The sequence below is a fragment of the Pelodiscus sinensis genome, chromosome 7 (assembly GCF_052426305.1).
Source record: "Pelodiscus sinensis isolate ZL-2025 chromosome 7, ASM5242630v1, whole genome shotgun sequence".
Lineage (NCBI taxonomy): Eukaryota > Metazoa > Chordata > Testudines > Trionychidae > Pelodiscus > Pelodiscus sinensis.
Window position 1 is genome coordinate 12,821,911 of NC_143058.1, and position 22,706 is coordinate 12,844,616.

Below are 22,706 nucleotides of genomic sequence, written 5' to 3' on the forward strand. Positions count from 1 at the left end.
AATTGAGGAACTATTAACTGTGGTTTGTAACCTATCCTTTAAATCAACTTCCATACCTAATGACTGGAAGAGAGCTAATATGATGACAATATTAAAAATGCGCTCTAGAGGTGATCATGGTAATTATAGATCGGTAAATCTAATATCAGTACCAGGCAAATTAGTTCAAACTATAATAAAGAATAAAATTGTCAGACACAGAGATGAACATAATTTGTTGAGGGAAAGTCAACATGGTTTCTGCAAAGGGAAATCATGCCTTACTTATCTACTAGAATTCTTTGAGGGGGTCAACAAACATGTGGACAAGGGGGATTCAGTGGATATACTATACTTAGATTTCCTTAAAGCCTTTGATAAGGTCCCTCACCAAAGGCTCTTAAGTAAAGTAAGTTGTCATGGGATAAGACAGAAGATCCTTTCATGGATTAATAACCGGTTAAAAGACAGGAAACAAAGGGTAGGAAGAAACGGTAAGTCCCCCAAGGCTCTGTCCTGGGACCAATCCTATTCAACTTATTTATAAATGATCTAGAGAAAGGGGTAAAAAATGAGATAGCAAAATTCGCAGATGACACTAAACTGCTCAAGATAGTTAAGAACAAAGCAGACTGTGAAGAGCTGCAAAAGAATCTCACAAAACTAAGTGATTTGGCAACAAAATGGCAAATGAAATTTAATATTGGTGAATGTAAAGTAATGCACATTGGAAAAAATAATCACAATTATACATACAATATGATGGGGACTAATTTAGCTACAACTACTCAATAGAGACATCTTGGCGTCATTGTGGATAGTTCTCTGAAAACATCCACTCAGTGTGCAGTGGTAGTCAAAAAAGGAAATAGAATTTTAGGAATCATTTAAAAAGGGATAGAGATTAAGACAGAGAATATCTTATTGCCTCTATATAAAACCATGGTACACCCACATGTTGAATACTGTGTAGAGATGTGGTTGCCTCATCTCAAAAGAGATATATTGGCATGGGAAAAGGTTGAGAAAAGGGCAACAAAAATGATTAGGGGTTTGGAATGGGCCCCATATGAACAGTGATTAAAAGACTGGGAATTTTCATTTTGGAAAAGAGGAGAAACAGGCTGGTTCCTGTTCTAGTAGGTGGTGATATGGTCGGGCACACAAGGAAAATGACTTCTGTTCTACTTTATGCAATGCCACCAACCTTCTGTGTACACTTTGGAAAATCACTTCATCACTCTGTGCTTCAATACTTGCCCCAAATGTATATGAGAGATAATCATCTTTGAATAAGCATTTCTAATTATGCTTATCCACATTGACATTGACAAAGTACTTACTAAACAGGTTTATTACAAGCACAGGTTACAACTGTTATGTTGCTGCTCAGGAACAACAAAGAACCTTGAAGTAACCTAAAGGAAGCATTAAGAAATCTGATGGGCTGATCGGTCACGTCAAGATAGCAAATGGGCAACCAAAGCACAAGACATTTATCAAAAAATGAGGACAGCATATGCAAAAAGAGGATTCAAGGTCAGCTCTGGTATTCAAAGCTTTCTAGTGGAACACAGTAGCATTATTTCAGAAGAACTGGTATTATTCCAAAATAACATAGCGTGCGTCTATGCTACAAGCCTTTATTTCGAAATAATGTCAAGCTAGAGGACTTCTTATTCTGACTCCTGTAACCCTCATTTCACAAGGAGTAAGAGAAGATGAAGGAAAAGTTTTCTTCCTTTGACTTTCTGCAGTGTAGACAGTGACAAAAGCCGCATTAAGCTATTTCGACTTCAGCTACGCAATTGACGTAGCTGAAGTTGTATAGCTTAATTCGAGTTTTGCCCTGCTGTGTAGACGTGCCCCATGAGATTACCAAGTGAAAACCAGCAGAGCTAGCAGTAGAAGCATGTCTGAGACACAGCTAGATTTTTTACCATTAAGTGACTCTAAAAAAGTGACGCTAAAAATAGTCCCTTGTTATTTCTCCCTTTGGGTCACATTCTATCATGTGTATAATTCCTATTGATGTTGATGGTGACACAAACAAAGCTAGACACTAGCACTGTGGATTTTCCCAGGGATATATCTGTTCAGCTTACTGACAACGGCATGTTTTGTTTTGTTATTTTAAATCAGCAGCACTACATTGCTGCTGTGGAAGAGTCAGACAATTTGTATTTCACCTCAGGCTTCGTCAAGGTAACTGACTGATGTGATGGCTAGCGGTGGCATGCCAGGAAGAAAGAAAACAGTTGAATTATCAGGCTCCTGGCTGAGAGGAGGAAGAGTGGAGAAAGAGATGGAGGAAATCCACTTGTGGCTTATACAGAGAAAGTTATATACAGCAAAACCTGTGTTATCTGGCACGCTCGGGGATTAGAGCTTTCTGGTTATCTAAATATTCCGGTTATCTGAGGGTCCCATCAACCTAGGAAAAACCAATGGACAATAGTAGTAAAACTCAAGTGTTTAATATTAGTAGTTTTGTAGTTTGAGGCAGTTGGTGTCACATTTCTATTTTGAGTTAAAGATGATTAGTACTTCTTAAATAAAATATTGTTAAGCCAATCATGGTAAACCAAGCCAGGCCTGTGCGCCTGAAGATGTGACAGTATTATGGCTGGGGGCAATGCCGGATAACAAAGTTTTCTGGTTAACAGAGTGCCGGATAACAAAGCTTTCACTATATAGAAAAACAGGGAAGCGCCCAAGATGGAGAAAGGATTGAGGAAAATCTCACTAATATTCCTTCTTCCTAGCCCATTGCTTCTTGCCCTATCATCAAAGGTTAAGGAGAATAATTTTTCTCCCTCCTCCTTGTAAAACCCTTTTAGTATTTGAAAACTGCTACCATGTCCCCTCTCTTTTACAAGCTAAATAAACACAGTCATTTTAGTCTTCCCTCATCAGTCACATTTTCTAGACCGTTAATCATTTTTGCTGCTCTTCTCTGGACCTTCTCCAATTTCTCCACATCTTTTCTAAAAATGTGGTGCCCAGAACTGGACACAATACTTTAGTTGAAGCCTAATCAGAGCAGAGTAGAGCAGAAGAATGACTTCTCGTGTCTTGCTCTCAACACTCCTGTTAATGCATCCCAGAATCATGTTTGGTTTTTTTGCAACAGTCTCACACTGTTGACTCATATTTAGTTTGTGGCCCACAATGGCCCCCCGATCCCTTTCTGCAGTACTCCTTCCTAGGACAGTCACTTTCTATTCTGTATATGTGAACCTGATTGTTCCTTCCTAAGTGAAGAACTTTGCATTAGTCCTCATTGAACTTCATCCTATTCACCTCAGACTATTTCTCCAGTTTGTCCAGATCATTTTGAAGTATGACCCTATCCTCCAAAGCACTTGCAACCCCTTCCAGTTTGGTATCATCTGCAAACTTTATAAATCTACTCTCTATGCCATTATCTAAATCGCTGATGAAGATATTAAACAAAACCGGTCCCAAAACTGATCCTTGCAGAACTCCACTTGTTACGCCCTTCCAGCATGACAGTGAACCATTAATAACTGCTATGTGAGAATGGCTATCCAACTAGTTATGCATCCAAATTATAGTAGTCCCATCTATGTTGTATTTCCTTCATTTATTGATAAGAAAGTCATGCAAGACTTATCAAATGCTTTACTAGAGTCTAGGTATACCACATCTACTGCTTCCCCCTTATCCACAAGGTTTGTTATCCTATCCAAGAAAGGTATTAGGTTGTTTTGACATGATTTGTTCTTGACAAATCCATGCTGACTGTTACTTATCAGTTTATCTTCTACAGGTTTGCAGATAGATTCCTTAATTATTTGCTCCATTATCTTTCCTGGCAGAGATGTTACGCTGACTGGTCTATAGTTTCCTGGGTTGTCCTTACTTTCTTATTTATAGATGGGCACTATATTTCCCCTTTTCCATTCTTCTGGAACCTCTTCAGTCTTTCATGACTTTTCGAAGAGGATGGCTAAGGGCTCAGATACCTCCTCTATCAATCCCTTGAATATTCTAGAATGCATTTCATCAGGCCCTGGTGACTTGCAGACATCTAACTTCTCTAAGTAATTTTTTATTTGTTCTTTTCCTATTTTTACTTCTGAACCTACCTGATTTTCACTGGCATTCACTATGTTAGGCATCCAAACACGATCAACCTTCTTGGTGAAAACCGACACAAAGAAGTTAAGCACCTCTGCCACATCCACATTTTCTGTTATTGTTTCTCCCTCTTCATTGAACAATGGGCCCACCTTGTCCTTGGTCTTCCTCTTGCTTCTGATATATTTGTAAAATGTTTTCTTGTTGCTCTTTATGACTCTAGCCAGATTGAGCTTGCCTTGTGCCTTTGTCTTTCTAATTCTGCCCTGACATATTTTTGTTAAAAATTAAAGCCCTGCACGCCACATGCATCATGCAGGACTACTAGTGATCAAGGAGTTACTCATATTCCAGTGACATATTACGTGAAACCTTTTAGATACACAGTATAGCCACAGGGAGTTGGGGTGCCCCAAACTGGTCAGGCCAGCTGCAATCCATTATCTTATACCAGTGAGACCCTTGCCCTCTGGCACTGGGAAGCTCCGAGTGTCACAGAGCTGGCTCAGGCCCAGAGTGAGCCGTCTGACACACACACACAGATTACCTAAGATGTCATTTGCTTCACCTCATCTGGGCGCTCCGATTCAGAGATAATATTCCAGAAGAGAGAAAGGATGGCTCAGTAGTTAGTACTACTTGTGAAGCCCACATTCAGTTTCTTGCTCTGGTACAGGCTTCCTGTGTGACATAAGGCACTTAAAGCTTATCTACATGACTATTTCACAACAAGCTGGGCTGACACTCTACCCTGCACTGGCTGTCCATGTGCACCCTGCTCACATGTTGGCAGTTTGTCAATATGCTTTGATTAGTCCTGTTTCAAAGGGTGCTAGAATTAATCAAAGTACATTAGCAAAGTGTTAATGAATGTCATGTTTGTGAAGACAAGCCCTTAGTCAGACTGTGCCTCAGTTATCCATCTGTAAAATGGGGGCAATAGCATTTCCCTGTCTCAGCAGGGTATTAAATAGGATAAATACATTCAAAAATGTATTCAAGACTATACAGCCCCTTTTAGCGTAGTATCTTAAAATAGACAGACAGGGCATGAAAACAGCACAAACAACCCTATTCCTGAGTCTGACCCAAATATCATCATCCCTGCAGGGTGGGAGGCAGGAGCTCCGGTTACATTACTGGCTCTCTGAACATCGGGTTCAAAAGAAACCAATTATGGGTGGAGACCACAAGGGAGGAATAAGCAAGTTGAACTGAATTCCTTGTATTACACATCAGCTAAGATTATAGAGTTAAAAAACACTTACATTATATGCCTTGACTATCAACTGAATAATATTGTTGGAGTCTTGAAGTAAAATCTCCACCGTCGTTCCGGGAATTAGTGCTGTAAAATTCTTAAAAACACACACAGAGAAAGATTCACACATTGAAATACAGAGTATGAGTTAAATTTTGTCCTCATTTCCACCCATGCACACAGTGACCTCACTTGTTGCTTACATGGGATGGAGGACAGTTTTACCCATAATTTATTAATTAGGAGAGATGATACAGTGCCATTTTAATCTGGAGCTTTTGATAAACAAAATAGGAGCCTTACTGGTCCATAAAATTCTAATCACAATCCATGGTCAAGGGAACTACCCAAACTATGATCAGTAACCCTTTCTCAACAAACCAAGACCCATACCCATTGGCTGGAGCAAGATCTAGTGGATTTGCATGTGTGTCAATGAGAGAAGAATTTGGCACAAATTCCTACCATAAAGGGAAAAAAGTCTTGGCTTCCATCAGATAGCACTCTGGTGGAAATGCTAGCTTGCACTGAAAAGGGTGTGGCGAATGAGATAAGCAGCCAGTTAGCTCTCCACGGGTTACTAGCATGATTTTGAAATTATCAACATTTACAGTTAGTGCAAAGGATGAGTTTCTGGGGAAAGGGGTGGGGTTTTTTTGTAATCCTGGATGCAAACATTTAGGAGAATGCTTTTCATGCAACCACCCCACTTTATTGTTTTTACATGATAAACAGCATGGCTTTCTTCTTTTAAATAAAATAAACAAACAAATAAAATAAACAATCAAATAAAACAAATAAAATAAGGTAGCAGTGATGGCAGGGACTCAAATTCAGTTTGTATGTGTTTCTAAAAAGATTTAAGACTGAGAACAGAAACTCTACAGGTGTTTTAACCCAGATACTTTTTTTTTTTCCTGAGGGATTTCAAAAAGTATTTTTTGCTTCAAAGCTCTGGATTTAGCAACAGAAAACCACAGCTGGGCAGAAACACAGTGTGCTCTTAGGTAATGGGATTAAGTAATAGCAGTGGGGTTGAACAGGTGTCCGCTCTCGTAGATGCTGAATGGTTGGCAACTTTCCTAAAGACAAGATTAGGCCAGAGTCTATTTTAAGTGTTCACATGATTGTAAACGTTTATCTGTTTACTTAAGACGCTTGCATGCTTTTCACTGAAAGGACAATGCTTCTAGAAAACTTCAGATACACAACTGGGTGAGTTCAGTTTGTGCTAGAATGTACATATGCTTCCAACACTTCAGAGGCTCTCTCTCAGGATTTGTCTACACTGACATGTTACAGCACAGCCATGGCAGCGCTGCAGAGTGGACAGCGCAGTCATGCTTTATCGCAAGGGGAGAGCTCTCCTGGTGATAAAAAAAAAACAACCCAAACAAGGACTGGTGAGTGCAGCGATAAAGTGCTGTCTAGACTGGCGCTTTTCAGCGCTGAAACTTTTATCACTCAGAGGGGTATTTTTTCACACCCCTGAATGAGTCAAGTTTTAGTACTGAAAGTGTCAGTGTAAATGCGACCTAATTTGATTCAGAGTTGTTCCTCCTGTCCTTTCTCACCTCACCCATTCTATTCACGTTGGGAGGAAGGCTCTTCCAACTGACACGCCTCTTCCCTCCCCCTAGCCCCCCCACAAAAACCATCTCCCTGCTGGGTGGTTCAACAGCACTCACCTTGTAAAGAAAATAATGAGCTTTTGTCACAGCAAAAATGAGGTGGATGTTGTTTTCAGCCAGCTTCTCTCCAAGAAGTGCCAGGGAAGGATAATCCTAGTACAACAGATCAGAAAGACTCATTTGTGACACAAAAACAGAGCAATTTAATTTCTATTCTCACCGTAGCAGCGAAATTCCTGACGGAAACACAGCATATTTCATTGTTATGCCAGAGTCCTTATTGTGCCAGAAAAGTGTCATCTTCTCTCTGCATATGTATTTCTTACACACCCATCACATTCATGTGCCAACAAAATCAGCTACAGCAAACACCACCTCCGGAACAGTGAACGTTCCCCAGTCTTTCCTTTGCTATCAGTGAGTGTATGGATTTAAATAAGTTGCTGTCTTCAAGGAAGTGAGATGAGGCCATTAGTTAGGGTTGTTGTCCCAGGAAAATTTACTGCATACTGACATTATTTTGTGTTGAAAGTGGTAAGATCTATGGTCTGCTCCTTGCGTCTTATAGCAGTGGTTCTCAAACTTTTGTAGGGGTGACCCCTTTCACACAGCAGCCTGTGAGTGAGACCCTTCCCTTATAAATTAAAAACACTTTTAAAGATAATTAATACCATTATAAATGCTGGGTGCAAAGTGGGGTTTGGTGTGGAGGCTGACAGCTCACTACCTCACATATAAAAACGTCATGACCCCCTGAGAGGTCATGAGCCCTAGTTTGAGAACCCTTATCTTGGGCTAAGTCTACACTGGCACTTTACAGCGCTATAACTATCTGGCCTAGGGGTATGAAAAAACACCCCCCCCTTCTCAGGAACAGCATGTTACATGGATGTAAAGTGCCAGTGAGAGCCATGCTCCCAGCACTGTTAGCTACTCCCCTCCTGCTGTGTCCATGCTTTCAGTTTAGGGCCTCTGAAGTGTAGACAAAGCCTTTGAGTAATGGCAACAAAATAAACAGATTAACATAGGAGTGGGGGAGTGAGATGGATTCTATCCCATCATGCACAGCATCAGCAGGCCAACTGCAGGATTTTCATTTTGTTGAAAAAACAAGGAAGATAGAAAGCGATTGGTTGGAATGTTAAGGCTAAGTTTGCAGTGCAGGCAGTTAGACACGACACGACACGACACACACACCTTTTTACTTGCAAATTGATCGAATTTGAAGCCACTGGGACGAAAACCATGGAAGCCCATGAGTCCTTCTTTGCAAGTGTCACAGTGTAACTCCACATCAATACACAAGAAGCAGGAATGACCAGTGGAAGTGTACTTTTGCTTGTTACAATTCAAACAGGCAAAACAAACATTACCCTGCTTTAGGGGCTCCAGCCTATTGTCATGAGGCAGGCAGCTTGGCATAATGAGTGTGGGGAATCTTCTATGTCCATTCAGGAACACAACAATTATTAGTGTTTAAGTGACAAAACAGTGCAGCGCTGCAGAACATGTGATAATTAAACAGCAGACAAGGACTCATTCACCCAGGAAGTCACCTGAGGTTTCTTCTGCTGACTCACTTGTAATTTCCAAAAAAAGAAAGGTTAGCTTGTCTGTTATCATTTAATATTTATATAACTCTCAGACCTAGAGGCCTAGTGAGGAACAGGGACCCATTGTGCTACATACTGCAGAGACAGTCCCTGACTAAAGAAATGACAGACATATCTACTGCACATACATTAGAAGAGAAGAACAACATTTTACATTTTCTTCACACTCTGTAGACGAATCTTGCCATGATTCGGGGTGTCAAATGAACCTTTCCCATGTGCAGCTAACCCCGCTGAGGGGTTTGCAAGCTTGAAAGTCTGTTGAGCCATTTTGGGATGGCTACAAGAAACTAAGAGGGCTTTGGATGGCTCAGGGACTTGACAGCGGTAGAGGATGGTCTTTCACCTGCAGACTGCCAGCTCAAAGGAAGCCCCCAGGGAGTGAAAGCGGCTGACATCTGTCAAAGGGTCCTACAACCCTGCGAGTACACGTCTTTAAACCAAATAAATAAATGCAAGGAAGTCACTGACACTCAAAAGTTTCCAAGTGCCCAAGGAAAGGGGATCCCAGTGCACAGCAGACACTGAGGTTTATTCTCACCAGTTGGTTGGATGCACTGTATTCGTTCACCTCATTCAGGTGACACTGGCCATCATGTGGCTGGACCAGTCCACCGAGCTTCCCGTCCAGTGCTATGTGCGGCACGTCGTCCGTCGTGAAGACCAGCAAGTGAGAGGCCTCTTTCCTCCAGCCAATCTTTTCCTGGGTGGAAACAAATCCAGGAGAGAGAGTCATCAGTCCCCCGTGCTGAGCTCAGCGCTTCTCACGTTGTGCTGGGTATTGTCCCAGCCATACTTCCATACAACAGAGGATCACTAATTAAAAAGACACCGCAAGCCGGTCCGCCTACTCCTGAACAGGGCTAAAACTCAGGAACCCCTTTTGGGTGCCATTTGCCAACATTTCTTTCAAGTAAAGTTATTTTAAAAGACATTGGGGGGTATATACATAAGTGAACTGCCCACCAGACTCTCTCTTCATTGCTCCAAGTATAAGCATTTCAGCTGCTTTTAGAGCCAGAAAGGCCTGCCAAATTCGTCCAAACACATTCAAACTGACCTTGTTTCCTCAACAATATGGAATTGCCAGGCTAGATTTTCACTTCAGAGTTAATATGAGCTCTTCTATGGTGTTATCTTACGGCTCCAATTTTGTCACAGAGGTCACAGTGGTCAGACGAATCATGAATTTGAGCAACACCCATGAAATCTTGGCAGTGGCTGTCAGAACGTCATTTGATTAGGCCCACAAACCAAGTGTCGTTAGGGTTGACAGGTGTGCGGTATTGTACCGGACAGTCCGGTATTTGCGCGCTCTGTCTGGTAAAAAAAAAATCAGGAAATACCGGACATATGCAACGTCCGGTATTTTCTGATTTTTCCGGCTGTGCACCAGAAGGAAGCCTGGCAGGGTGAGGGGAGTGGCTGGGAGTCCCAGCTGGGAGGCGAGGCCGTGATTGCCGCCGGGAGCCCTCAGTCAGTTGAGCGTGAGGAGGAGGAGGAGCCTGTCCTCACTCGTGCATTGCCGGGAGCCTGCGTGGGACAGGCAGCAAGTGCCCAGGTCAGTCCCGCTCCCTGCTGGCCAATGTGCTCACCCCCGTTCCCAGCCGGCCGGTTCTCCCCCACTTCCCCTCCTGATCTTCCCCGGCCAGCCCCCCTGCACTGCCTCCCAGCTCTGCTTCCCGCCGACCCGTTCCTCTTCTTGATCTCCCCCAGCCAGCGGCGCTACACCTCTCCCCGCCCCCGCCAGCTGTGCTTCCCACTCTCCATTCCTCCTGGACCCCCCTACCTCCTGGCCAGCACCACGGCACCCAAATCCCCTCCCACCAGCTGTGCTTCCTGGCCCCCCCGTCTCCCAGCCAGACCTGTGGCCCCCGACCCCACCTCTGCTTCCCGCTTGCCTGTTCCTCTTCCTGATCTCCCCCAGCCAGCGCCACTGCACCCCCCCCCCCCGCAGCTCTGCTTCCCACCCCCCCTTCCTCCCGGCCACCCTCACAGCCCCCGATCCTTCCCAGCTGTGCTTCCCATCCCCCCTTACTCCCGGCCAGCCCTGCTCCCTCCCGGCCGGTGCCCCCTCCCCCGATATCCTGCGGCCAACCCCATTCCGCCCGACCCCACCCCACACCACGACCAGCCCTGCTTCCCGTTGGCCCCCCCCATCTTCCTCAGAGAGCCCCGTTGCCCCCCCCTTAGCTGTTTCCGGGCCCCCCCTTCCCGGCCAGCACCGCTCCCTTCCTGGCCCGTCCTCCCCCCTCCCCCCCCATGAAGAGTGTCTGTTTTTTTTATTATTATTATTACTACCTGGTAACCCCTAGCAGTGATTCAGGTTCTTTGGTGTGTTTTTTTCCCTCAACAACTTTGGTCCCTCCCACACCCTTTTTTTTTTTTTGCCCCCCCCCTTCAGCAAAATTTTTTCCTGGTGGGTTTTTTTTTGGGGGGGGGGGGGGGAAGATGCTTGGTATTTTTGTTTCAGCCATCTGGCAACCCTAAGTGTCGTCATGATCCTGAACGCCAAGTTACAGTGCCTGGAGTGGGAAGCCAGGTCCAGCCCCATGCAACAGGGAGCCACCACTGCAGACTGAGTGTAGCTCGGTTTGCTCTTGAGACCCTGGTAACCCATCCCAGACCTCATCTGGTGTGTATGTTGTTGTAGTGGACATTACATTATGTGGTGACCTTTCCATGAAAGTTCTTCTTCCGGCAACCTCTGCTATGAAATTTTCTAAAAATGTCCCTGCTCAAGTCATAGCCTTACTTATCCCTGTTATGGACCACCATAAAGGCAGTCTTGCCTAGCAGTTAGAGCAGGAGTCTGGATCAGTGGACAGTGGAGGCAGATAGATTGGGTAATGAAGCCAAGTATCAGCACCAGAGCCAGAGGTCGAGCCAGAGTCAGGGTCAGAGCCAGGACTGGTCACTGAAGATTGAAGGCAAAGCAAAAGAGAAGGAGGAGAGGCAAGGATCAAACACAGTGCCAGAGAGGGCACAAGAGGGACTATTCGATTAGTCGATAATGGTGCACCCCAAGGCTGTTGCTTCACTTCAAAGGCGAAAGTGCTGCGGGAAACATGGGGCCAGCAGGGAACTCAAGCAGTCCCCCACTGGCCCTGTGCTCCTTGCGGCGTTTCAAAGCAGCAGCGCCACATGGAGCTTGCCTGGGCTCCACACGGAGCTGCCACTTTGAAGCACTCCCTCTTCTACCCCTCCCTCGCTGCCTTTTTCTGATAGAGGCAGCAACAGGGGGTGGAGGGAGGAGAGAAAAGCGGCTAGTCAACTAATGGATTGACTATCCGATAAGCATTTGCTTGGGAGCTCCAGGAGGCACCCGTCCTTCATGACATGTTTCCCAATCCTTTCCTGAAGCACTCCAGTTCTACACCCACCCACAAATGCACCGCTGTGCGTTTTAAAGTAAAATCAAGGCCTTAACACACAGGTTTAGACCCCCTTTGTGGGGCACCCATTTATATTTCTCCTTTTGACATGGCTGCTAACTCAAGATTTGCATCAGGGCATTTCCAAAGAGCCACACAATGGAAATAAAATTGTAGGAACAAATCCTTGCCATTCGCATCACCCTCACTCATTCTCACTCCTCCCCTCAGGGTCCCACCCAGTACAGGCACACCACATTCCAGCTCATTTTGCAATATGCGCTTTGTGATCTGGCACGCTTAGGACATTTGACAGACCTGATCTCTTGGACCAATGGCAAAAAAATCCTCAGCAACATGCAACTCCTCACGTACGGGAATAAAAAAAGCCCCACGCTTTAAGCTTAAACCATTATCAAACACTGGAAGTGCAGGCACATTATGCTACTCCCTTCTCTTTGCCTTTGGGAGGTCAAAAGCTGACATAGTTTGAGGACTGAGTCCAAAACAACCCCAATGAGGTTAGAAAGATTAAGCTAGAGTTTCATTAGCTGTGAAATGTGCACATGTAGACAGAACTAGCTGCATTTTAAAAGTGGTTATTGGGCCATTCAAAAGGATGCTGCTTCTATTCATCCGAGTATTGAAACCACCTTTAAATCAAGAACTGACTATCTTTTTAATGTGTTTCCCCTTATTCTTGTGTTTAAGCCAAATACATGGAAACTTTAAAAAACAACTTCTCCTTAAATAGGAAAAGAGATTTTGTACTAAGCCTACAAATCAGACTGGAGATTTCTAGTCCAATTAATAATAAGCAGAGTCCCCTGGAAGAAGAAAACTGGCTCAAGCTTTTGTTTGGAAAAAAAATGTTGATATTTAACTATTTACCTGTTGCCTTGTTAGCTTATTATCCAAAAGGGTAGGAGCCTGGGTTAGGGTAGGAACGCTTAGTAAGACGCTCACTCATTTTAGTATGTGCAAAAAGTAGGGTTCTGACCAAGTGTATTGGCGTCCTAGACAACACCAACATTTGGCATTTCATTCCGGGTATGTCTACACTACAAAGTTAATTCGAACTAACAGACGTTAGTTCAAATTAACTTTAATAGGCGCTACACTAGCGCTCCGCTAGTTCGAATTTAAATCGAACTAGCGGAGTGCTTAGTTCGAACTAAGGGGTGTGTAGCCAGCTTTCCCTGGTGGCCACTCTGGCCAACACCAGGGAAACTTGTCTGCCCCCCTCCCGGCCCCGGATCCCTTAAAGGGGCACGGGCTGGCTACGGTGCCTGTGCCAGGTGCAAGCCTACCAGCACCCAGCCAGCAGACCCTGCACCTGGCACGGATCGAGCCACCCACCCGATGCCCCCCAGCCCTCCCCCTCTTCCCGGGACCAGGCTGGCGGCTCCCAGGAGCTTGCCCGGGACCGCAAGAGGAGGGCACCCACCTGGGCTAGAGCAGACATCGTGGACCTCGTCCACGACCTCCGCACTAGACACAGGAAAGTGGCCAGCTAGGGCAGGAGAGCTGCCAGCCTGGCCACCCAGGAGCAGGTGTGCAAGAGAATCAAGGGGGTCCACTGAGACCCCCGACCCTGAGCCCTGAGCTTACAATGGCCGTCCTGGGTCAGACCAAAGGTCCATCTAGCCCAGTAGCCTGTCTGCCGACAGTGGCCAACCCTAGGGACCCTGGAGGGGATGGACCGAAGACAGTGACCAAGCCATTTGTCTTGTGCCATCCCTCTCCAGCCTTCCACAAACCTTGGACAGGGACACCACTCCTACCCCCTGGCTAATACCACTCCATGTACCCAACCTCCATGACTTGATCTCACTTCTCTTTAAACTCTGTTCTAGTTCTAGCCTTCACAGCCTCCTGCAGCAAGGAGTTCCACAGGCTGACTCTTTGCTTTGTGAAGAACAACTTTCTGTTACTAGTTTGAAGCCTGCTACCCATTCCTTTCCTTTGGTGTCCTCTAGTCCTTCTTTATGGGAACTAATGAAGAACTTTTCTTGATGCACCCTCTCCACCCAACTCCTGCTTTTAGAGGCCTCTATCCTGGCCCCCCTCCATCTCCTCTTTTCTAAGCTGAAAAGTCCCAGTCTCTTTAGCCTGTCTTCATATGGGACCTGTTCCCAACCCCTGATCATTTTAGTTGCCCTCCCCTCTCCCACCCTCTCTCTTCCCCTCTCCCACCTCCTTTTCCCAGTCTCCCCCAGTTTTGTTCAATAAAGACAGATTCCATTTTGGAAGACACGTTATCTTTATTTTGTACATCAAGAAGAGGGGCTAGGGAAGGGTAAGTGGAAGGAGGTGAGGGAGGAATGGGGTACAAGCCCCCAATGGGGAGGACTGGGCTGGCTCTGCGGGCTTCTGGGGGTGGAAGCTCTCCTGCAGCCCCCCAATTGCCCCATCTCCCCAGATGGCAGCCTGCGGCAAGTGCAGCCGGGCTGATGGCCGAGTGCTGTGATGTGCCCAGTGTGGGTACTCTGGGCAATCCAAGCCAGGACTGCTTTGCAAGCGGGGAACCCCTGAGAACTGTCTGTCCGAGGTGGGGGTCGGGACCCTTTAAGCACAGCCCTCGGCTAGCCTGAGACAGCATCTCCACGCTCTAAGTCCTGCTTTGATGCCCTGCCGGCACTGCTTCCGGCCATCCTTAAGCCCTGTTCAGGGTCCACTTAATGTGGACATGCTAGTTCGAATTAGCAAAAAGCTAATTCGAACTAATTTTTTAGTCTGGATGCGTTAGTTCGAATTAGCTTAGTTCGAATTAACTAATTCGAACTAAGTTAGTTCCAATTAACGTTGTACTGTAGACATACCCTCCCTTTCCTTGCTGCTATCACTTAGCTCACCAACTCACCTATCTTTCTCCAGTCAGCTCTTCCTCCAAATGGGAACCAGTTTCTGCCTGGTGACTGGCACCCATGAAGGGCCAAATCCTGAGAGGTATTAAGCACCTTCTGGGCCCCACCCAGTTTAAGGAGCCCAGAACCACTGAAGAGCTGAACCTCAATTTTCAAGAGCATCCACCAGTTTTTAACCTTCTGGGCCCAGTATTCAGAGGCTGGCACCCACCCACACAGCAAATCAATGGGGAGCAGCAGGCATTTAGCACCTCTGAGGAGTAGGTTCCAGATGTCTCAAATTGTGTACGCAAAATTAAAAAGCACTTCCCAAAATGTGGGACTCCACCCTCCCCACCTGAGTGTCCACATCTACAAGATGGGGCTAGTAACACTGCCCTGCCTCACAGGAGTGTTGAGATGTATAACACACTCTCATCAAGCACTTGGAGATCCCCCAAAGGAAAGCTCTATAGACAGGCACATTATTTGTAACAAAAAAAATGGATGGTAATTGGAAAGGGAAAGGTGCATGCTATGCATTGTAAAGTTTGCATGAAAATTCCTCTTAACTCGAATCTTTGCTTGTGGTTTAGCTCATCGTTCACTCAATAGAGAACGCATCTGGGAAAGGTTCAGTTCTTATAGCTACCACACTAGTCCTGTCATTAATAGTCCTGGGCTTCCCAATTATTCCTGGAATGAAACTCGTTTCTCTTTCCAACATATGGCGTGTGCTATGCAGAGGCAGGGCTAGAACCAAGGTTTAAGGAAGGAAGCCATCAAAAATTCCCCAATATACAGAAAGGTCAGGGAAAGTTTAAGCAGCGCATATATATTTAATAGGTTTATTTTGGCACTAACCTTTGATTAAGTTAAAGGTAGCAAGGGTGTGCGAGGAGCAGGAGAGTGGACTTCCAGGTTGGGGAAGGCATAGAAGGGGGATGGAGTGGAAAAACAAATTGTGGTCGGGCTGCCAATGCATTGGGTGGAATTACTAGAGATCAGGGAGGACATGTGAGACCTGCACAGGGCCAGCCAACCATGCGTAACCAACTCCACGGAGACCAGCATTTCACAAAGCCTTCGGCAACTACATCATAAAAGTGTTGAAATATGCAGCCGGTCATTCTTCTACAGTTATTTTCCATCATGAAATGCAGAACACACAGCTCCATTTATGATCATAAACATAGCCAACCAGGATTTAGTTCACTTCTACCCAGCTAAATCTTGGAGATATATGTGTGGTGTGTGCGTGTGTGTTTTACCACCATCATCCACAGCCACTCAGCTAGCAGGTAGAACAGAAGGTTTCTTAGTTCACAGGGATACAGCGTAGAACAGACTTGTTAGCCCAGGAATCAGAAGCAACCAGTACAATCCACCTTGGGGAGCGGAGTCCCAGAGCCAGGGTCCTGGATCCCCTCTCTCTGTTAAGCCAGTGGAGACTAACTCATACACTCACAGCAACCGATCCCAGCCCCCCAGACAGGCCCACCTCCTCCTTGGTCCAGTTTCCCAGGGGAAAAGTTGTCACCTATTTGCACCCCCTCCCAGGATTAGGTTACAGTGAGCCTAGGCCATTCTGTACATGCTGGCCTGAGCAACCTGGGGCAATCTCCCCACAGTGAGAATCACACCCAAAATTCCCATCCCTATCCATACACCAGTACAGTGCCCAGGGAAACTGAGGCACACACACACAGAGTTACTACAGGACAGTAGAAATCACATGCAACATAACAAACAGAGCGAATACAATCCCCACTTCATTACATCCTGCCCCCCCCCCCCCCGCACCTTTTTTATATCCATGGAAACAGAAGGTGCCCTTTTGAAAGGATGGGATACAGGGCGGGATCCTAAGCCAAGTGGTGTCAATAGGAGACTTTCCATTGGTTTCCATGGGGTTTGTAGCAGGCCTGTAATGCATGAGTAAATAGCATTGCTTCCTCTAGAGAGTGAGCAACAACTGAAAGAATGAAGCAGCAATGAGATTCAAGCCTTCTGTACTAAAACCTGCATTTCCAATGGTAAAAATAAATCATGTTTTCAGTGAAATTTCAGCAGATCCCAAGATCTCTGAACTCTGTGAGAATGAAAAAACAACAAATCTGATCTCAAAATTTTCAAACGCCGATGCCTAAAATATTTAAATCCCTATTTTGAAACCTATAGAAGACCTGATTTTTGGATGCCCTGATCACTCTGAGTCCCCAGTGAACACATCTAGAAAAACAGACCACTTTATTATTGTCGTTTGACATCTTCAGAAACACCTACATGATTAGGAGCACAAATCCCAGTGGCTTTCAATGGGACGTGGGCTCCCAAATCATTTAGGCACTGATGAAAATATTGCCCTAAAAGTTAGATACCTACAGCAAGAATCTTCAGATGTATGAGCCAAATATTTAGGAATGAATTGGAAGAGGAATGGAAAGCAACAGGTGGAGGGCTTGTTTTTAAGTTAGGTGTATTTTCTACTGCTCAAGTCAATTTTCCAAAGGATATTTTCTAAGTCAAAAGGGACTAATCACTCTTATTTTCTTCTTGTACTTCACTTTGTGTAGGATACACAAACTTCTTAGACATCGACAATATTTGTACTTAAAATTAAACACAGCAGGGAGCCAAAAAGCTGCAAGTGGAAAATGTAATTACAGAAGACTCGTTAATATTCCTGGCTAGCAAGTTGAGTCTCAACATAAAGGCTCATTGTGCCTGCTTTTTTCATTGCTTAATGTATGACATTTAGCCCATCACTGTTGATTTTTACCATAATGTCTTTGAAAAAGGAGCCAAATGTTGGTACAGTTGTTTTTATTAACTGTACAAATCTCTCCCACTCTATGAGTATAAAAAAAGAAACGAGACAGACCCAAATAATGACTCAGAGATACAGCACTTCTCAGACAGCTCACTCAGAGAAGCAGCTCTGTACTAAGCACTGAATGCGCTGAAATATTTAGATAATTTAGGTATTCAACGTGACTAACTGTTGCCCAAGATTTGGGGGTCCAACTTAAGACACCTTAGAAAGGGGTTTCGTTTTCAGAAATGCCCTCTCAGGAAAAATCAGACCCTTTTAAGGTGTTTCAAGTTGGGCACCCAAAAGTGAAGGTATGTAAAATCTCTAGTCACTTTTGAAAATCTTGGCCTGTGTAACCGGGGCAACGTTAAGGGAAACATAGGAAGTTCAGAAACCAGATGCCAAGCAAAACATATGCATAAGACATGAAGATACCCATCTGTACCTCTGAAGCGACTGCTGATTTTGCCTGCAGTGTGTCCTTTCATTGTGGGCAATGGATGCGTCTTGGAGATCCCAGCCACACAACAGTGGGAGTTTGGGCCACTACGCCACAAAGGAAGATGGTTCAGTGTGCATTGACTTCTATGGCTGACCTGGTCCTGGCTGGCATGAAAGGGCATAGCCAGAACCATGCCCCCTTTTGTCCCTCTCCCAGAAGAATCCAGTGGTTTCTCTTCCTTTGCTCAGGAGGCTGTGCAAAGAACTATTCTTTTCATATTGTGGAGATAAATAATCATAACAAAACACACCCGGGATCACCAGCAGGAAGTGAAACTGAGGCCATAAATACCAAAACCATAGGCCTCCACCACTGGAACTAAAGGACAAAATTCCTTTAGCTGTCAGCGATAGCGTGTTCTTATCATCTATGAAAACAAATGCCAAGAAGAACATAGTGCAATTACCTAATGTGCTACATACATACTCTCCCCCATCAGAAGTTCATTCCGAACTTCAGAGGCTCCCTAGCAAGTGTTGTCACCACAAACCTGACACTGAAATACTGCAAAAGCGGCGAGAAGTCCTGTGGCACCTTACAAACTAACTGAAGTGTAGGAGCATAAGCTTTCGTGGGCAAAGACCCACTTCGTCAGATGCATGTGTACTGAAATACTGAAAAATCAAAGATTTAAGTAATCGCAAATAGTAAAGAGGGTCTGGTCAGCCATAAATACTCTTCTAAGACTAAAACCTGCTTTAACAAATTAAAGTCCCTTGTTTAAAGAATTGTTTCTCGCCTGTCTCTTTTCCAGTATGGCTGACCAGACCCTCTGGCCAAGCTCAACACGTGGAACTCAAAGTGCTGGGCTTCAGGAGTGATGCAAGGAGATTGTCATTATAGGCATAGAAAGCTTTCAAACTTACTGTGCCAGGACCATGCAACGAATTGTAGCAAATGAAGTGCATGCCTGGGATTTACTGCAAACACAAGAATTCGACTCACGTGGTCACTGAAAGAGATGCCATTGGTGGACCAGCAAGTGGGCCAGAGAAATTAAGTTACAAAGAGCCCTACCTAAATTCACATCTGCAGGGACTCACATTCTTTATCCCTTTGAACTATGCAATGTACCAATGGTTGTGCTACATACGCCGAGATCTTTAAAATAATAACAAAAGAACTATCTTCCCTTTCCCCGGTATCTTTGCTATGTGCTCTCTGCAAAAGTGAATGGTGATGTCTGAGAAATCACAAAATGCTGGAGGGTTTTTTTTCTATTGCCAGGACAGAGTTGAGGACAGCTCCCAGACTTCCGTTTTCTTGTGCTTTAAAACCCAAGCCGCACTCACAACCAGCGACTCACTCACCTTACACACAGCAGCCTGCAGGATTGCATCAAAACCACCTTCGGGAGCATCTCTGTTCCGAGAGACCCTCTGTTTCTGAACTTCTTCATTGAAACTGTCGACTTTATCCGTGAGGGACAAGAGATGGCGGAATCCAAAGGATGGGACACAGTTTGGAAATAACTTGTAACTGGAGAAATAGAAACGAAAGGGATGTGCTTTAGTGGTTTGAGGACAGAATGGAGAATGAGGAATTGCAGAGTTCTGTTCCCAGCTCTAACAGCGGTAAGTCCCTCTGGACTAGGGATGTTAGCACGATGAGCCTGGGCTCGTGGTGGACGGAGGCTGGCCTACGGCAGCAGCTCCTGTCCGTGGAGGTACAAGCTCCCCATGGATAGAGGCTGATCCACAGCAGCAGCTCCTGTCCTCAGGGGGTCAGAGCTCGCATCCCCCACAGATGGGGCTGCTGCCACAGACCAGCCTCTGTCCGCAGGGAGCTCAGACCCTGCAGACAGGGGCTGCTGCCACCCACAGGCAGCCAGTCTGTGCAGGGAGCTATTTTTAAACTGGGTCCCCTCACAGACCAGCTCCCACCTGCCACCCCACCCTGCTGCCTCTACACAGACAACAGGGCAGGGTGGCAAGGGGCTCCCCAGGAGTGGGGCTGGAGCAAACTGGCTGCCACTAAGGTTTCATGTAGTTACACAACTATTCAGTTACATGATAGCTAACATCCCTACTCTGGACAGGTCACCCAAAGGCAAGGGTTCAAATGCAGCTTGTTGATTTAATAGCCTCCAATTCTAGGCACTCAACTAGAAACAGCTCCCAAAGAGCCTGATGTAAATTGAGGGACCCAAAGTCAGAGGGCATTTTTAAAAACATGGGTTTAGCAGTTACGTTTTGGCTACTGTACAATAGGACTATGAGTGCTTTATCACTTAGGACTGCTTAACTCTAAAGAACACTAGCTGCTGCACCACATGAGGATACTAGAAAGACAAAACAAAGCCTTAAATGACTGGATTGCAAGCAACAAACAAGAGCTCTGAGCATGACAACCAGCAGGCTCAACGCTCCGGATCCACCTGATGTAATAGGTTACCATGATGTCTAGGAAACATTGTAGATTCTTGGTTGACCACTTCCACCCTAGTTTCTAACACGCTTACAGTACATTACATTTATGACACCTAAGCAGTTTTCCAAATGGATAAACATCCTTACTATAAATTTAGGGATGTTAAAAAGCAGGTAACTGGGTAACTATGTAACCACTGAAAAATGTCATGCACCCACAGTGCGGGATGGCAGTTGACTCCTCGGGAATAGGTTCCCGGCACACATCAGCTCCCGCCTGCTGCCCCACACCGCTGCTTCTGATATGGAGGTAGCAGCATGGGATGGCATCTGGCTCCCCAGGAGCCGGTGCACACCGAAAGCCAGCTTTTAAGCTGGCTTCCAGCCCACTCCGGCCTGCCTGCAGCCCCGCTCCCAGGGAACTGGCTACTGCCCCAGCACTGCAGACTCTGATACAAAGTCAGTGGCACAGGGTGGCAGCCGGCTCCCCAGGAGGGGGCAGGAGCCTCTGTCTCATCATGAACAAGAACTGATAAACCCAGGCTTATCAGTTTAAACAGTTATACTTTTTCATCCCTAACATATATGACCGAATTCATCATTACAGAACCAACGTTGAGGCAGGAGAGTGACTATTATCTCAGTTTTCCGGTCACAGGGGAAACCAATGCCACTGTTGAGATTAGAATGCCTTTCCTGGCATCACCTCTGTGCCAATTCCACCATGCCATACTGCTTTTGGCTCAAGCACTAGCCTCTGATTCGAGTTAATGTCTTCAGACCAATGTGTTTTCACACACACAGACACACACACACACACACACACACACACACACACACACACACACACACACACACACACACACACACACACGTGAGAGTGGGTGGGTGGGCACTGCAGCTTTAGTTCTCAACCGGTTTTGTTGGGGTAGGAGATTTTCACAGCTTAACAACGTCAAACCCAATTAGCTAACATCTGAGGCTAAACAGAGATTTTAATTTTAGTGCTAGGTTAATTAAGTGGAAAAACCATTGAATGCATGGGGGTTTGGGAGGGTAGGGAAAAAACAATGAGTTTAAAGCAAGTGAGGCTAGAGAGTAGGATTTTTACTGATTCATTAGTAACTTGTAAAATAACTCAAGAGAACAATTAAAGGCCTTTGGTGTCAGCTTTATACTCAGAGCGCCATTAGGCTTAACATAGCTTAAAAGACCCTTTTAATAGGCAGAAGATTCTTAAAAAAAAAAAAAAAAAAAACACAGCCCGCTGAGAATTCAGATTCCTTACTCGCCAGTCACATATGCAGGTGTATAATGTTCAGTCACCACAGACCAAGGACAAGCACTTTTAATTGAACTTCGGGTATTTGTCACCCTGCTATGTACATATTCAGATGTAACTGCACTTTTGTTTTTGATTGTATTGTGCACAACATCATCTACCTTGGGTACGCTACATGCAGAAGGGAGCAAACAATTCAGTGAGGATTTTAGCTACACTAGAGCAGTGTTTCTCAACCAGTGGTACTTGAGAGAAGTCTAGGGGTTACATCAACACAACTGAAATGTGGAGAAAACTGAATTTTTGTTTTAAGTTTTACAGCATTTTATTATTTTTGTCCTTTTTGCACGCAAAAATTTCATCGCCTGCCCAGTTCCAATTAAGTTGTTTAAACAAACATGTTGCAAAGGTAGAAAAAAATTGTGTGTGTCAGAAAACTGTAGGTACTGGGGGTATATACATTTTTATTTTATTTTTGTATAAAGGGGTACTTTATAAAAAAGATGGAGAAACACTGCATTAGAGATTAAAAAAAGAACTAGATAAATACATGGAAGATCGGTCCATCCATGGCTATTAGCCAGGATGGGCAGGGATGGTGTTCCTAGCTTCTGTTCGTCAGAAACTGGGAATGGGCAACAGGAAATGGATCATTTATTGACTACCTGTTCTCTTCATTCCCTCTGGATACTAAGGATGTAAGAGTAGTTGGATAGTATTTTGACTAGTCTATTAGCCGATATCCGCCCCCTTTGCTGCCTTTATGGGAGGGAAGGGGTACTTCAAAGTAGCAGTGCCGCACAAGGCTGCTTTTCAAAGGGGCAGCAGCTGCACAGCTGATCCACGTGGTTTTTAAAGGGGTCACGGTGATGCTTGGTTTTTTTTGCTTAAACTTTTTCCTGGCATGGGCTTTTTTTTTTTTTTTTTTTT

The 22,706-nt window shown here is 45.1% G+C and overlaps 1 protein-coding gene across 2 annotated transcripts in view; it reads right to left on the reverse strand.

The window, feature by feature from the left end:
- The window catches only part of ITGB5 (integrin subunit beta 5), a 124,285-nt gene that overhangs the window by 52,628 nt on the left and 48,951 nt on the right, over positions 1-22,706 (reverse strand). For both annotated transcript variants that reach the window (XM_075933150.2, XM_075933151.2), the window contains exons 5-8: positions 19,436-19,604; positions 9,130-9,291; positions 7,033-7,128; positions 5,352-5,441 (exon numbers count right to left, since the gene is read on the reverse strand). In XM_075933150.2, the coding sequence (XP_075789265.2) occupies positions 5,352-5,441; positions 7,033-7,128; positions 9,130-9,291; positions 19,436-19,604 (517 nt within the window). The remainder of the gene's footprint in view (positions 1-5,351; positions 5,442-7,032; positions 7,129-9,129; positions 9,292-19,435; positions 19,605-22,706) is intronic.